The 17,679-nt window shown below is 28.9% G+C and overlaps 2 protein-coding genes across 2 annotated transcripts in view; one reads left to right on the top strand and one right to left on the bottom strand.

The window, feature by feature from the left end:
- The first annotated feature begins 1,548 nt into the window (after window positions 1-1,548).
- On the top strand, window positions 1,549-4,406 carry LOC145752124 (uncharacterized). The gene is made up of 2 exons (XM_082568340.1): window positions 1,549-3,354; window positions 3,959-4,406. The coding sequence occupies exons 1-2, from the start codon at window positions 1,680-1,682 to the stop codon at window positions 4,081-4,083; spliced, it is 1,800 nt and encodes a 599-aa protein (XP_082424466.1). The 5' UTR covers window positions 1,549-1,679; the 3' UTR covers window positions 4,084-4,406.
- LOC145752075 (afadin-like) overlaps window positions 4,263-17,679 on the bottom strand; it is a 25,919-nt gene continuing 12,502 nt past the window's right edge. Inside the window, exons 21-41 of the mRNA XM_082568284.1 lie at window positions 17,550-17,629; window positions 17,203-17,325; window positions 13,488-13,553; window positions 13,139-13,212; window positions 12,380-12,705; window positions 10,628-10,710; window positions 10,360-10,461; window positions 10,169-10,269; window positions 9,725-9,901; window positions 9,458-9,578; window positions 9,062-9,291; window positions 8,566-8,656; window positions 8,291-8,455; window positions 8,124-8,179; window positions 7,577-7,931; window positions 7,387-7,476; window positions 6,997-7,068; window positions 6,225-6,412; window positions 5,681-5,768; window positions 5,466-5,608; window positions 4,263-5,359 (exon numbers count right to left, since the gene is read on the bottom strand). Of these exons, the coding sequence (XP_082424410.1) occupies window positions 5,203-5,359; window positions 5,466-5,608; window positions 5,681-5,768; window positions 6,225-6,412; window positions 6,997-7,068; window positions 7,387-7,476; window positions 7,577-7,931; window positions 8,124-8,179; window positions 8,291-8,455; window positions 8,566-8,656; window positions 9,062-9,291; window positions 9,458-9,578; window positions 9,725-9,901; window positions 10,169-10,269; window positions 10,360-10,461; window positions 10,628-10,710; window positions 12,380-12,705; window positions 13,139-13,212; window positions 13,488-13,553; window positions 17,203-17,325; window positions 17,550-17,629 (2,888 nt within the window). The 3' untranslated portion in view covers window positions 4,263-5,202. The remainder of the gene's footprint in view (window positions 5,360-5,465; window positions 5,609-5,680; window positions 5,769-6,224; window positions 6,413-6,996; window positions 7,069-7,386; window positions 7,477-7,576; window positions 7,932-8,123; window positions 8,180-8,290; window positions 8,456-8,565; window positions 8,657-9,061; window positions 9,292-9,457; window positions 9,579-9,724; window positions 9,902-10,168; window positions 10,270-10,359; window positions 10,462-10,627; window positions 10,711-12,379; window positions 12,706-13,138; window positions 13,213-13,487; window positions 13,554-17,202; window positions 17,326-17,549; window positions 17,630-17,679) is intronic.

Below are 17,679 nucleotides of genomic sequence, written 5' to 3'. Positions count from 1 at the left end.
TGCGTACGCCGTGTGAACCGGCCTTAGTTCTTGCTATGTTACTATAATTAAAATAAACTTGTGTATGCTCTTTTTCATGCTTCTCTTTTTTTCTCACTTTTATTGTCATATTGATAGAAAAAGCAGCTATAACCATAAACTTATAGAACTAAATTTTTTAACACCCTAGAACTAATAACATAAAATGTTATTGCTATTATTGACTTTAAATAAAAATATTTGCTTACGTATAAAAAACATTGTTAAAAAATATATATAAAATTAAAATTTTTTGATGTAAAAGATGGTTGAAGATAGAAATGTTGTAGTAAAAATCGTTTAGGTGATAGGAAAACTTGGCCAAATCCAAAGTTTTTTTAAACAATCTTTATGTTTTTATAAAAAAATACGTTCAACCAGTTAAAGTAAAAATGATTGTACAAAATAACTTTATCTTGTAAACGCTTTTACCATAATAAACAAAATGCAACAATTACAAGTTAGAATAAACCATAACTACATCAAACTTAATAAAAAAACAAAATTTAATAGGACGTATTTGCAATTTTCAGAAATAAATTTTAAACTTGATTTTAATGTTGAATAATACGTCTAAAAATGTATTCCAAATTTTTTCAACACCAAACAGAAGAGAGACTTGCCATTGAACTAAAAGAAAAATATTGTTACCCAAATGGATGCGAAAAACCAGAACACTTTGCTGAATCTGCTAAAATCTTTCATCAACTTGGAATGCTCTACAAAGACCGAACTTACGATAAAATAAATCTTCTTAAAAGTGCAGTTTTATTAAATGCTGCTATGCTACGACAACCAGATAACATTAACTTTGCCAAAAATGGTCTTCAAGAGCTTTGTCAATTTGTGTTGGAATCTTCAAATGCAAAATTAGACAATACTGATCTCATTGAAACGTCAAACTATTTTTATAATAAAATCAAACAAATTAGAGCTTGGACAAATGAACACATTTCTCAAGATTACAAAGACAAAAACAGACTGATTAAGCAAGCAAAATTTCTACAGCCCAACATTACAAGTAAAATGGAGTCGGTTTTTGGAGAAATTTTAAACATATGTTTAAAAATTATGGGACCTAGTCCATGCAAATTTGCTTTAGTTGGCCTTGGATCTTTGGCAAAGAAAGAAATGACTCCATATTCTGATTTTGAACACATTATTATTTTAGAGAATAATTATACAAAATCTGCATTGGAATATTTCCGTTGGCTTTCTGTTATTTACCAATTAATTCTTATTAACTTTGGTGAAATGATCATTCCATTTGCTGCAATTGAAAGTTTAAATGATCCAAACAGCAGCCAAAATAATTGGTTTTATGATGTTAAAGGGGTGTGTGGGATATCTCCAGACGGATTTTCTCCAACTGCTAGTAAAAATCCACTTGGAAATGGAAAAAATGAATATATTAAATCTGCATCTGAAATGATTAAAGAAGATTCTTTAATAAACCCGTTACCTGTGTTTTGTTTTGTAGGTGGCAAGTTTGAGCTTTTTGACGATTTCTCCAGCGAAATCAATAAAAAATTAAAACAGGTGATCCCACAGAAATTAACAAAAGTATAAGTCAAAACTTGAAATCATTTGAGGCATTGGAATGTCTTTCTACTTCTTCGTTTGATGAAAAATTTGATCTCAAAAAAGCAATTTACCGAACTATGACTCTGTTTCTTGTTTTTCTTTGTAGAAAATACAAACTAACTGAAGCCAGATCAAGCTTTGACATAATCGAACACCTTGAACAAAAACATGTCATTTCAGTTAAAGATAAGCATGAATTTGAATATGCAGTTGCCATTGCACATACTATTCGGCTCCGAGTTTATATGGCCAAACACGAACAAAGCGACGTTTTTAGGTTTGCTGAAAACCATTGGTACACTCAAATAAATGATTATATAAAAAAAGATAATGTAGTTAACTATTTCCAAATTGCAAACTATTTTCAGAAAACTTATTTACAAATGACCAACAAAAGTTATACCCCTCATGACAAATATGATATCAAGGGGCTAATTCTATATCGTTTAAATGAGTATGATGATGCACTAAACTGTTTTAATGATGCTTTAACATCAATGAAAAACTACGAAAACAAGTCTGTAGAGTATAAATTTAAACAAAGTGATCTTTTAGGCAATAAGGCAATCTGCTTAAAAGGACTTCAGAGAAATGAAGAAGCCTACAAAGTTTTTCTTGAAGCAATTGATATCAAAAAAAGTAGTAACCAAAAATCCAGTAACCAAAAATCCAATCAACACTATGTGAATTGTATTGTTGCTACATTAAAATGCATGCAGGCTCTTTCCAATACAGATTATAATACGAATAAAGCTGATAAGCTTTATCAAAAAGGAAAAGAGTTGTGCGATAACCTGAACCATGAAACCACAAATAAAATAATGTTTCATTTAAGTCTCGCTTATGCAAATGGTTTGCAACTACACAGAACATTTATTTCTAAAGCACTAAAGATTTGTGAAGATCTAGAACAAAATAACAAAGAAGGTAAATTACTACAATTTGAATGTACCAAAGTTAAATGGGAATGTTATTTTCAATTGAAAGAATTTGGTTCAGCATTAGTAGAAGCCAAGAAAACTTTGCAACTGTCAAGAGAGCTGGCTGGAAATGAAACAACTGATAAATATGTCATGGTTTGTTACTATAGACTTGGCGAAACACTATATAATCTAAACAGGTATGAAGAAGCATTGGAACAATATACAATAGCAAGGGATATTATAAATAATAAGGGCTATGTTCATACACAAGGTTCTTTTGTAGTTCAAAGTTGCAATGACTACTCCAGAAATAAATTTCATAACTTTCGAATTACTCATGATACTTCTTTTGTAAATTTAGCAGAGTACAAAATTGAACTGGATGAGAAGATTGAATTATGCACGAAACAAATATCTCCTTACGTCAATGAAGATTTATCACACAGTAGAGAAAATGTAAGATATCGCTTTTCCCCAACTTATTATTCCACACCAAGCTATTACGATGAGAGTAATTTTTCTTTAACAAATTACGTACCGACGAGACAAATATCTCCTTACGTCAATGAAGATTTATCATACAGTGGAGAAAATGTAAGATATCGCTTTTCCCCAACTTATTATTCCACACCAAGCTATTACGATGAGGGTAATTTTTCTTCAACAAATTACGTACCGACGAGATACCGCGATACATTTACTAATAACACACCAAGTTATCAGGATTCTACCGAGATACCTGACAAATGTTGGACTATTTGTGCTTTCCTTTGTATCCCTGTGGCTTTATGCGTTATGTTCTGCATTTTATGCTTGGTTGTATCCAAAGGTGGGCACTAAATTGTTAATGCGTTAAACGTTGAATATCGATGTTAAATTTTTTGATAAAATTTAACTTTTAAGTTAATTTTAAAACTTGTTATCGGACCTGTTTAACTTTCGTTAAATTGTGCCACCGTTAAATTTAGCCCGTTAATTCAATATTTTACAAGTAAATCCATGGTAATATAGAGATATATATATTTAATATCGACATTTATCGGGTTTAAAAGTCACAATTTTTACCGCAATTTTATGTAAGTAATTACTTTCCGGCCACTGTTATTTGGGCACTAAGCCTATGTCAGTTTTAAAAAATTCTTTTAAACTCACTTTCGTTTAGTTAAAATATCGATTAAGATAAAAACTTTTTTATAAAAAAAGGGCATTTTTTGTATGTTTTAATTAAGTTTAACGTTAACGGTTAACGATAAATTTCGTTAGTTTTTATTATTTTAAGGTAGAAAGCAAAATTGTTACGTTTATACCAATATACTGTCTTTGTTGTATAAAATTGTCTTTAAGTCACATACATTAAAGGCAGGTATAAATTTAAACAAAAAAATGTAATTTTTGTAAAAACGGTGGTTCAATTATAACTTGTATATTAGCAGAAATTGACGAACTGGATTACAGTGCGAGAGAATTACCATCTACGGATTACGGTTCGAGAGAACTCTCTCCTATGTTAAACAGCACATTGTTTTGTCTAGAACCGGACAACATACATGATCTATGATTTCATATTGTTTTAATTATTGTATTATACCTTATTCGTTAGCTTTTAATGTAAAGTATTAAGTATCCCAATCGTTTATAAAAATGGCATAGTCTTAGATAGCATACATTATTATTGTTTGTGCATAAGAATTTTTAACTTGTAACATATTGTCTTTAAAATCAAATTGTGTTAAAAATAGATTTTTAATTTGGTGACACACGCGTTTATTAGCACATATAATAAACTAAAACAATTCTCTATTATGTGTGTGTGACTATATATTAATACCAATTATAAAACGTGTACAAAAATAAACTGGAAATTATGCCAGCAATTTGATATGAAATAAACAAGGTTATAACTAAATACAAAAATAGTAAAACTAGTATGTCATATTTATAGTTTGTGACGTTATAAATGGTCAGGGAAAGCACCATGCGATGACGTGTTGTAAAACAATGATTTAAAAACAATAAACACAAAGGCAAGCAAGCCTATTTATATGACGTCATAATACTACAATTTCTGAGGTCACAATATGGTAAAAAATGTTTGATTTAATAAAATCTCCTTTGTTTTAATAAGAAGCGACGCAAGCAAACAAAAGGAAGCAATATGACATCACAATAAAATGCGTTTAAGTGCTTCCTAATTAATTAAATGTGCAATTCGTAGAACCACAATGAATTATGACGTCACACAAATCAGAATGTGACGTCATTTATATCACAATGAAAGCTAAAGTGGTGGTATGTACAAACTGGTTTCATGGTGCAAATGAAACAGAAAGAATTCCAGAATAGAGTTGGATAAAAAAAAATTTGATTTAAGTTTTTAAGAAGTAAGCACAAAATGTTTTGTTTTAAACAAAATTCGTTAATTAATAATAAAAATTTTAAGTCCATTTTACCCATAAACTAATCATAAATGAAGGCCTTAGTTAACAAGATTTTGATATTAATTGTTTTCTTAATATATTACTTTAATTATTTTGTTTCTTATAAAATATCGATTGTTAAGATATTGGTTAAGATCTTCAAAAAAAAAGACCTTTGTAACAAACGCCAACTCTCTTTAAATTTTAGAATTGAAAGTTTACATTTTTGTGCTTTGATGGTTGCAAATTTAACTTTAAAACTACATATGTCCTTTTAAACTTTGCTCAAGCTCGAGTAACTTCCGCGAAGTTTTTGGTTTGTTGATTGGACTTCCTCGATCAGCTTGGAACAAACGCTGTCGATCTTTAAACGTCAGTTTTGATGGATCAGCCGCTCTACGCTTGAACGATTGCTCTCTAAATAAATTGAGGATAAACTTTAAAAAAGTGTTCTTGATTTTTTAGGGGGAAACCAATGAATTTTTTAACAGAAAAAATATTTTTTTTAAATTCAAAAACTTACTTTTTAAGCGTAGCTTCTCTTTTATTTCTGGGGTCATTATAAACCTCTTGTGACCCTATAACCCCTGGTGTCCTACTAGTGGCAACATAGCTGATTGGTCGACGTGAAGGGGGCGGGGTAACTGCTGGGACCGGAGAAGTTTCCTAGTAGGGGATTAAAAAATTTAAAAAAAATTTTCGTTTTAAAATTTGAATAAAAAATTGACAACCCTGTACCTCATCCTCCCATTGTCTTCCAAGCATGTAACCATCAGAAACTGGTCGCATGGCTGAGCGACCACTGTTTTCTCGTAAAACTGGTTTGCTAAAATAATATAAAACATGTGTTAACACAAAGTAAAAAAAAGGTTCAACTTCAATTTAAGACTGGTAAAAACCCCTTTCTTCCCATACTATACATCACTAAAGTCAAGTTAACTCTGACCTTGAATTAAATTTAAGTCAATTTTTTTGGGGGTACTAAAGTTGAGTTGTAATACAGTTGACACTAATCCCAGATTTAGTTTGAGTTACATATTTTTTAAAGTTAGTAAAACTGTATTAAACTCGAGTAAACATAAATTACATTACAAGTTTAAGTTAACCTTTTTAGAAGCCACTATAAGGCAAGCATACACTATTTTCAGGATTAAAGTCTGTTGTCAAACAGTTAACTCTCCAATAAAAGTCGTTCAAATTTGAATTAACTTTACTCAAGGGTTAAGTTTACTCAACTTAAGTCAGTTTACCCTTAAATAAACAATAACAACAACAAACAAACCTTAAGTTGGAATCGGGTGAGAAGCGATTGTAATTAGAAGTGGAAGTTGATCTCGGGTGAAAGGGTTGAGGGGAAGTCCCCCCCTGGTAGGGTGACTTCTTGTAGAAACTTGGTCTCTTTCCCTGACTCAATTTTTCCTCCAAGAATTCCCTCTCTGCCTCCTCTCTCTCCTCTGCTTCCTTCTGCTTCTGTGATGTCATAATTAACAATAATATAAGGACAAATTTAAAAACGATGACTTATAAATTAAAATGAAATTTAATGTATGAAATAAATTAGTATATTTACTTTAACTACTAATTACTTTAAAATCACTAACTAAGTATTTTTAAATAAAAATAAATTATTGTTATTCCTTAATTTAAATACTGAATCTATTTGAAAATAGATTAAAAATAACCTAAATTGGATTTGCTAATTTTATGTAAGTAATAGCATGCATTTGAACATGAATTAAAGTCTAAAATTACTAATACTACTATTATTATAATTAATTATTAATTAAAAACTAAATGTTTAAGGTACTTGATAAAAAAACAAAAGTTGAAAGCTACAATGTAATCTTAAGAAGAAATTAAAACAATGAGAAATATTTAAAACTAATTTTCTATAAGATTCTGCAAATTACTAATATTTTTTAGTTACTGAAGGAGTAGAAAGTAAAAGTTAACTAATTTTTAATAGACTACTAAAAATTACAATTTGTCAAAGCTTGCTAAATGATTAAAATGGTCAAATTACTAGACAGTACTACTTTGCTACAAATTTGTACCAATAATTTATCTTGACGACGTCGGTTTTCGTTCTCAAATCGATAATTTCTTTCCTCAGCTTCACGCTTGGCCTAATAAGTCGAACTTTTAAGTTCTCTTAGTTTTTTTTAATCTTACGTTTTTATTTTTTTAAGCCGTTGTCAAAAAATTCAATTTAGGTTAACGTACAACAACATTTTTAGCATTTTGTAATGTCTTTTTAAGAAATTTCTTTAAAGCCTAAATTTTCACCTTTTATGTAAGCGAACCCCCAACATGCTTATAAACTTTAAAACATTAAAGATATATTTAAAAATAAAATAAAAAATATTTTTTTACTAATAAAAATAAAGGATTCAATCAAAATGAATAGCATATACTTTAAAAAAAGGGTTTGCATAACAACTTACTTTTAGTTCTCTCAAATGTTCTTCCTCTTCTTCTCTCATTCTCCTCAACTCCTCCAACCTTTTTCTCTGTTCTTCTTCTTCATCTCTAATCTGTGAGGAAAAAGAATTTAAAAAAAAAAATAATTTAATTCAACAAAGTCTTGTTTTTAAATATTCGAAACAATGTTAAAGAATGGAAATCAAAATTTACTTTTCTAATGTTGCTCTGTTTGTCACTCCACTTGTTTTCATTATTATAATTTCTTGGGCTCATTTGATCGTTATAATTCCTAGGAACATTTTCGTTATTGTAACTTCTTGGTGACATCACCCTTCTTCTCTCCTCCTGCCTTTTTCTTTCTTCCTCTCTTCTCTCATACTCTCTTCTTTGTTCATCTTCTCTACGTTGATCCTCTCTCCTTTGCTCTTCCTCCCTTCTCTGGTCCTCTCTTCTTTGCTCTTCTTCCCTTCTCTCTTCTTCAAACCTTCTTTGTTCTTCTCTTCTACGTTCTGCCTTTCTTTTTTCCTCCAAGGCTTCAGCTTCAATTCTCTTTCTTTCACGTTCTCTGTGAAAATTTTAAATTAATTGATAAATTGTGTCTATAAATTGGTTTAGCAGTAGAAAATATTGCAGCACATAAACTGAAAAGTAAAGATTAATTAATATAACTTAAACTAACTTAAATTTAACCAATAAAAATGTAAAACAATTATTAAAAAAAAAATTCTAACAACAAAAATTACAAAAAATTAAATACCTTGCTCTTCTTTCCCTTCTTTCTTTTTCCTCTTCTGCCCTTCTCTCAGCTTCCTCCTATTTTAACAAATATTTTTCTAATTTAAAACATTTAAATTAGCACAGTTTTTGTAACGCAATATACTTCATTTAAAACTTGTGTTCCATATAATTAATATTAAATTTTACCTTTTTCCTTTTTTGCTCTTCCTCCCATCTTAACTTCTCAGCTTCTCTCTCTTTCATTTCCTTTTTTTTTTCAGCCTCTCTCTCTTCCTTCACACTTCGTTGACCCTGAGCATCCTGAATTCGAATTAATCGGTCACGATCTGGTCGATCAGGAACACTAAAGTCCTTAACGAGAATAAACAAAATATTTATTTTTTTAAATGTTAAAAAAATTCTGCAATATCTTTAACAAAATTTTCTAATTTTTAAAAATCCAAAAACTCTATGAATCTAACCTCTTCAGAATTATCCTCGTCAGAGAAAATTCGCATTTTTTCTTCCTGGACTCGATTCTGGAAATCTCTTTCTTGGAGCAAGTTCTTTAGTCTGAAATATTAGGTTTTCTTTTAATATGATATAGTTTTGTGCCCAGAGAATGGTAATTAATTAACAAGTCAATAGCTCACACTATGGTTAGCATTTGAATTGTCGTTATATGGTCACAAATACCAACTAATATTTGGCAGTAATAATTTACACACAAACACTAATAACAACAGTTTTATTTATTTTAAATTTCCAATAATTAGACAAACATACATGCATGTCCACCTAGCTTTATTAGGTAAAGATATAAACAATTAATTATCTTTAAGTTAAATTTTACAGAATAAAAGAATCTTGTAAACTACATTTTAAGAGTAAAAATATGTTATAAATTGCTAAAAACGATAACTTAAATGTACAAACAAATTTTGTTTATTTACAAAAAATATTTTTAACTTTACTCACCTATCCTTCTCATGTGAATTTAACTCCTCTTTATCTTTTGCCTCCAACTCTTCGATCTCCTCATCTCGAAGAGCATTAAGTTGCTCCTGGATTGCTTGCTCCTGCTTCTCTCTTTCATCTCTCTCCCACACAGATGTGGATTTAAAATGTCGAGGAAGAGTAGAAGATTTAGGATCACGTTTGGAGGTTGGTTTCGATGAGGATTCTTTGTTTGGAGTTGGAGCTTTTTTCTAAAAAAAATTTTTAAACAAAATTTTTAAAAACCTACAAAAAAAATAGTTGTAAAATCAGATTAAAAAAACTCTCAAAAAAATATATAAAAGTAAAAACACAATTTTGCAAAAAAAAATATTTAAAAAAAAAAAGTAAAAAAATATTCAATTTTTTTTAACTCACCTGGGTTGGTGTAACTCTAGCAACTTCAGGTGCTTTCCCTGTTGTCATTCTACCTAAGGTTTTTGATCCCTGTGTTTGTCTGGGGGATTTCCCATCTGGCATTGGGGAAGGTTCCTTAAATCTAAGTTAAAATTTTTTTTTTAGTTTTTTATTTGAAACTTTTATTTTTTTGTTGTTTAATTGTTTTTGTTTTTAACATTTTTTATTTTTTATTTAAAATTTTTAAGTTTAATTTAACTTATTTGTAAAGACGTCATTTGATTTTACCTTGGGGTTGACAGTTTATCTGAAGGGGCATTTTCTGTTAAGTCAGGAGGGGGTAATGGGAAGTGATCATAGTTGGGGTTATCAAGAGAACTGTGGGGTGAATTTCGAGTGATCTCATTGGTCAGAGATGGAGGGGAAGGCAGGTTGTCATGGGAATAAGATTTGTGAGGTTTGAATCTGAAAAAAATTTAATTTTTGATATTTTTTTGCTTTTTTTAAATTTGTTTTCCTAAGTTTATGTCATAAAAAAAAGGTTTCCTGTATAGGAATGATGTGAAAAGACTGATTTCACAGTTTAATTATAAAAAAATCTTTGTCACTCTGACCCAGTCTTAAGTTGCCTTTGTAAGTTTGTTATATTGTTAAACTAGTAAACTACAATACCATCCAATAAGGCAAACTTTAAGTAAATTTTAGAATATTTTTACACAAATAAAATATTACCTGTCCTGGGATTCGAACCTAGGTTTTTCAATTCGAGCAGGTTCATGTTGGTTTGGAATTTTGGAGATTGCTGTAGAGGATGTTGCTTTCTGTCTTTGATTCTGTAAATCAATTATAACCAATTTTGGTAAAACAGATTTTTGTGTCATTTTTTTGAACTAGAATATCAAAAATGTTGTTTTTGTTTTAACCTGATAGCTTGCCTCTTTAGAAGGTTTTAATTGTGATGCCATAACGTGGGAATCTTGTCTCCAATTTCTAGAATTTCTATGTTCAGGATCAACATTAGGTTGCTGTGAGAGTAAATATTGTAATAAATTTAATTAAAAAAGAGCAAAAATAATCAGATATTTAAAAAAATTAACTTAGCTTTCTGCTGATAAAATTGGGAAGCGTTAAAAAACACAAAAGTTTTTAAAACATATTGCTGAAATTTTTAAAGATTGAATAATAACAAACCTGTAAGTTTTGCATTGACATGGCAGATCTGGGGGGATTGTTGTTGCTAGGTAACCTCTGATTAGTCGGTTCATATTTCTCATCTAAACATTAAACATAAGGTGGTTATAAAATATTCATCCAAATTTTTTAGAAAAATAACAATTAGAGTTAATTTAAACATTTCTTGAACTTCATTTATAATTTAAAATTTTTGATAGCTTAATTTACAAACTCAAAGCTGATGAAATTGTAATCTCCTATTTAGTTTTAATTTTAAATTGATTAAATATAAATATAGCAGACATTTTGCTAGCCCCAAATTCGCATTTTTTTTGTAATTTTTGTCATTTTTTCACCTTCTGTTGTGCTTAACCTATTTCTCCTTAAATGAGAAAAATTATGAGTAGAAGTTGGTGACTTATAAGAATTATCCGTAGTGTCATAACCCTTGTTCACATGATTTTCTGCTTGCTCAGCATAATTGTTACTCGATTTATAACTTCTTGCTGAATAACTTCTGTAAGATTCTGCCAAGTCATTTTTCTTTGGAAAGTTATAAGAATCTGATGAGTCATAATTAAACTTTCGAGGAGATCTGTAAGATTCTGATGAGTCATAATTAAAAGATTTTCGTGGTGAGTCAGCATAACTGTCAGAGGAGTAACCAGCATTTCCGTCAGAGTTATAACCACCCGATCTATTCTGACTAGTACGTGGTGTAAGTCGACTGTTTGATAAAAATGATGAAAATTTTCGATGTTTTCGCTCAGGAGAAGTTTTGACCTCATTTTCTTGACCCCTGGGTGACAGTTCACTTCGCGGGGAATCCCCATCAACCGATGACTCAAAATCTTTGATGATCTCAGATGCGGGTTTTCTGGTCCAGATGTGAACAGACTCCTTGGGACCAAGATATCGTCTCGGCGGGATAAGTCCCTCCAACCTTGCGGTTTCCACTCTTGCATGACGATCGCGTGACTCAGCTGATTTTACAATTTTGTTGACGTCTACATTTGAGTTGGATCGTTGAATCCTTGACATCCGAAACGAGGATTCTGATGCAGTTGAGTTTGATCGATATAATCTTGGAGTTAGGGTTGCGACTGGTTGTCGAGTTAGTGAAGCGCTTCGGGTTCGACTTCTTGTGTTTTTTGTCATGGCTCGCTGCTCTCGTCGCGCTCTACGATCACGCTCTTCCGCTTGACTGATAAAGTTTTTCAACAGCGAATCTTTCCGGGCCAAGGATGATGACTTTGGTGGCTCTTGTGCCACCTCTCTCCTGTCACGAAGTCGTGACCTACGACTTCGTGGCATTGAGTAAGATTTATCATCATTTTGAGATGATGGGAGATTTTCCTCAAAACTTTTTTCGTAACTTGAATCAAGAGTAGAAGTTGTAACCGGTGGTGGTGGTGGTGACATGTTCATATTTGTGTCAAGAGTGCTGCTCGATGCTTGTTGTAAACCACGAGGACTAAACGCAGAGTTTGGAGAAGGCAAAAGAAGGTTCGGAGTCTGAACAGATTGAAAACCTGAGTCTGAAGTCGAACTTGATCCATCAAGTGATGCCGCAGAAGAAGACTGGTGGCACAATGTCGGTGTCACAATTGTGTCAGCATCCCTCCTTGTCGGTTTAATTGAGCGAGGGTTGTAGATGTGTTGTGGTGACCCGAGTCGTGCCGTTGACATTTCATTAACATTAATTTATATAAAAATATTAACAACCCTAAAACTTAACAAAAAAATAGAAAAAATAAATAAAATAAATACTTAGGTGAGGAGTTGATTTGTTTAAATTTGGATTCTGTTTAGCCTGGGGTTTAAACGGTCTTCCTTCGTTATCAAACAGAGAACTATATGCTGAGTTGTGGCCGCTGCCACGTGCCGCCTTATTATTAGTCAGAGCAAAACCTTCACTCTTGGGTCTGGGGTTAAAGGGGCGTTGTTGTTGTTGTTGTTGTTGTTGCTGTTGGGGGGGTCTTTGAAGTTTGGGGGAGGGTTGTGACAGAAGTGTGGCAAGACCATGGTATACTGCACCTTGTTTGGCGACCTCTAGTGTTACAGTTTGACCAGTTTTTGTCATAAGCGTCGCAGCTCTAAAAATATAAATTTAAGTAATTTAAAAAAAAATTAACATATTTTTTTTTTAAATTTGTAAATTTTAAAAACTAAGTGGGATAATAAATTAAATTGTTAATGTCTAAGCAAACAGAATTTTTTTTCATATTTATTTAAATCAAGATTTCATTACTTTGAAAAACATCGTAAAACTTTACAACTGACAACCAGGTCTTAAAATTTAAAAAATGCTCTTTAAAAGTTCTAAAATTTAAAACCAAAAATGTGTAAAAGATTATTTAAAAATTAAAAACACATTTCATTTTAAAATTTTATTAAATCTATAAATAAAATTTTATTAAATTTTATTAAATCTATAAATAAAATATGTTTTATGAGCATATTATTTGAATTTTTTCAAATAATATACACAAAAATCTTCACAGTAGATTTAAAAAAATGCAAACTTACTTTTCTTGGTCAAGTCCAACTAAAGAGTTTCCATCAACACTTAAAAGTTGGTCACCAGCCAACAACCTTCCATCCTGTTAATACAAAAGAAATTATAAATTAATATGTTTACACTATATTACATAAACTATAAAGAAGTTGCATATAGTAACACAATAAACTAAGAAATATTAAATAAACTTGAATTACCAAACAATAGAAAAGTAAATTTAACTTTAACTTAACAAATTACAAAAGTTCTTTGTTAAATTCAGTAGAATTGATGTTTAAATATTAACCAAGCATACACAAACTTCAAGTTTAAACAAAAAGTGTTTACTTAAGAAATAGATCGGATAAAAGTACTTACCGCATATGCAGCACCCCCTGGTACAACAGACCTCACATAAATTCCCAACTTACTTTGCCCAGAACCCTGTAATATAAAGAGGATAAATTTAATTTAATGTTAAGCTTAACAAATAATTAAATATGAAATATTAAAAATATAAAAGCATGTATTTCATTTAAACAGTTATAATCAAATGATTTTATTTTATTTATCCTTTGAGTTAAAATAGTTTTAGTTGTATGCAAAGATTTCAAAATAATTTAATGTTTTCTTAAACCTTTTGTAAAACTTTATTTTATTTTTTTTATTTTAACATAAAATTAAAAAATTATTGATACAAAAAAATAGGATTTTAACATACCCAGATAATTTAAGATTCATCCAATTTAAGGTTTTGCCCAATACTGATACTAAGCTAATTTTCTATCTAAACTTACCTTTTCATGTAATATACCAAACTAAAACTAACTATACTGTTTTAAAATATAACCATTTGTATATTAAGTACTTAAAACTTATCAAATTAATATTTATTTAATTATTATTTATTTCTGTTTTATACACCAACAAACCACTTCTAACAAGAACTTTATTAATTATTATATTAAAACAAATAAAGATTAATTTAATAATCCTGATTAAACATTTAACATATAATATAAATCATGAGTGTTGGTGTTCAAACACTTATGTTTAATTATTAACATAAGTGCTTTTTCAATATTAGTGACTAGTTTTATGATTTAGTTTTTAATTAAAGTTTTAAATACAAATGTTTAAAATTAACACTTTGTTATATAAAGAAAATGATCTAAAATTTATTTCGAAGAATTAACTAAATATAGATTTCTAACTATCTAATATATTAATACACTTATTTTAATATACTTTTATGCATGGCAAAACTTAAAACTTTTATCAAAAATCAAATACTTTAACACTTTATAAAACTATGCCCTACTCTAGCTGATCATAAACAACATAAAACATCAAAAACTTTAAAATCCTGTTCTGATAAATAGCTCACTAATGTAAAACACTTTTAAAATCATGTTTGAATAAAGTTTACGTCATTCAACAAATAAACCATTACAAAGAAGGCCTGTGCTAATATGGAATAAACAAATATTGAATGCATCATCTGAATTATTGCTCCTGCTAATATATTACTTTATTGATTTTTAATAAAATTAAGATTTCCGTGTATTTTTAAAGAAAGTGTTTTTACTTGGGATTATTTTTAAAATCTTACAATGCTATTTTAACATAAAATTTAAACCATTTTACATTTAAACCATTTTACATTTGAACCATTTTACTATTTAAATAAAACTCAAACCATTTAATTTTTTTTTTTTTAAATTAAATCTTTCATCTCAAATTATTTATAAATTCAATTTAATCTATAAATCCCGAAAATTTAAACTAAATGATTCTAAAACTATGCCAAACAATATCATATAAAACCCTTTAATTTTCCCTAAAATTATTCCACAAAAATCATTTTATCCAAATCTATTTAATTCCAAAAAAGGAAAAACTGTGTTTTAGCACATGCTGGCATTTTTACAACTCTCGACATATTTGGTGACTGTACTCAGACATTCAACCAATATTTGCTCACAATATCATAGCAACAATGTCAATATTTAAAACTTCTAATTCCTGGCAAGAAATAACAACATTCCTACTTATTAGATCATGGCTTTAACTAAATCTACATTTAAATAGGAAATACTACTCTGTATATATCTTACAAAACATAGGCATATAGTCAAGTTATGAAATTTTTTTGTTTTTTTGAATTTTTTAAATTTCAAAAAAAGTAAAATTTTTTTTTTCATATTTTAATCTTTAAAATTGTTTGCCCATCCATGCCTTCCACCTATGGTTTCCATTTTAAGTTAACAAAAGAGATAGAGGGATCTTTTGTTATTTGTTTGGAATTAAACTAGGTTTTTATGGGAATAAGTTAACAATGGAACAATAACATTACAGTGCTATTACTATTTTGTCAATCTATTCAATAACTCTCTCTCTCTATTATTATAATACTGAGTAAGGTCACATGAAATATACTCAAGTACTAAAAACATAAAATCATGAATTCAAAGTAAAAAAAAGCTGAATTTTTTGTTTAAAATGACATTAAAGAATTTATGCAAGTTTTTTCTAATCAAATCTCTTTTTAAAAACAAATTGAGCGACCTAAATTATCTATTTATCTGTATTTATATGTTGTACAAAACTTATTAAACCCGTTTTAATGGTAGTTATCTACCTAAAATATACTATCATTATTTACATAAATTATTTTAAACAATACATAATAGCTAAACTTAAACTAAAATTAGCATATATATAAAGTTAATTGATCTAGCCTTAAATAAAGTACAAAATTTCTGAAAAAAAGCCAATAGAAGTGATTTTAATTAGTTTTCATGTTATAGAACGTGTGCTTAAAAGTTTATAAAACCATAAAAATACAGTGAAACTTCACGTTGGAAAGCACTTAAACGGGCACTCGTAAGCACTTGATATAGTGTGTGTTAGTTGTTAAACTTTTCAACAATGTTTTGTGTGAAAATGTTGAAGGTTTTTCAAATATTTCATCATTGTGGAAATATTTTTAAACCACAAATACCAGTTTGTATTACTTCAAGGTTATGGAAATATTTTAACAATTATTTTACAACTCAGTATTATTTATTTTTTACTTTCAATTTAAAATCAATAGTATATTAAACTTACTAAAAATGAGCATTTAATTTTAAATCCCAACAAAAAATCAATTTTTAAAAAATTACAAGGTTATTAAAAGTCTTGGTTAAATTAGGTTAAAAATTATATTAAAAAATAAAATTCATAAGAAATGTGTTTTTGCCCAGAATTAAACCCCGGACCTAGACACTATTACAACAACAAAATATTTTGATTAAAATCATCAAAAATATTTTTATCCGTCTCCGAAAAATTTAAAACATTTTATAATATCGAAAATATTTTGTAAAAAATCACGATTTAAAATCATTTCAAGTATCATCGTTATTGAATTGTTATAACAACAATTCTTTTATTATTAAATCACAATGGGTGTTGTTAAATGACAAAAATTATTGAATAACTACTTGAGATTGGACACAAATAATCTTTAACGAAAATCTTAAAACAACAAACCTAGGACTGAATATTCTGGAAAATTGCACAATCATACCAAAACCAGAACCAATATTTTTCAAGTTTAACCATTTTAAATTACTTGTTTTCACCATATCTCAACAGTACAACCATTTTAAATAATAAGAATAATCTAAGCATGTTATTATAACTAAAATGTTACAAATATTCTGTTTTTATTCAAATCTCACCAAAACAACTAGGCTATATAACAACTTATTTGGCAAAAATAAAATAACTAGTAAAAAACTGTTAAAGTTTTAACAATATTGATAGTTTTATTTGTTGTTATTCAGCTTATTTTTACAAAAAGTCTAACAATCATTTAAAGTAAGTTTTACTAAATCCAGAAACGAACATTTGTAAAAATAAATTTAACTTTTTAAATTAAACTCCCAATATAATAAACATGTCAATACATTTGTTGTTACTCCAGTTGTTAAATTAAATATAACTGCTAGTTTAACATCAATTATTAAACTGTTATAACAAAATCACTTACAATCTGATGTTTAAAAATATAAATTTATAAAATTTAAAAAATCTTTTTACTCACCCTTGCTGCTACAATACTGAGCCCCATTCCTCCTCCCTTCTTGTTGAAGGTGATAGAGATTACTTCCGGGGTAGGAGGTAACTGTGGACTTGGGACTTCTCTGGGGGTAGTTGAAATTTGGGCCTAAAATAAAATTAGTAAGTAACTTAAAAAAATACAATTTTTTAAACTTTAATGAAATTTAGTTAAAAAAGTTCTAGATTTTGAAATACTTTTGTGAACTTTAAATACCTTTCCAACATAAGATTGTCAAAGTAACATATAAGTGTAGCATATGTAAAATTAAAAAATGATTAAAGTTGCTGAACAAAAATTGGCTAAAATCAAACTAAAATTAGAAAACCCACCACAATATTAGGTGCCATGTTGTTAAAATAAACTGTCCAGCTTCCATTTGATTCAGGCTCAGGTTCAAAACTACACAAATCTAAACAAAACATATTTGTACATTTAAACAAATACATTTAAAAAATTTTT

This window comes from Corella eumyota, chromosome 1 (genome assembly GCF_963082875.1).
Source record: "Corella eumyota chromosome 1, kaCorEumy4.1, whole genome shotgun sequence".
NCBI lineage: Eukaryota > Metazoa > Chordata > Ascidiacea > Phlebobranchia > Corellidae > Corella > Corella eumyota.
Note: the sequence above shows the minus strand (reverse complement) of the source record. Positions and strands in the feature narration are given on the sequence as shown.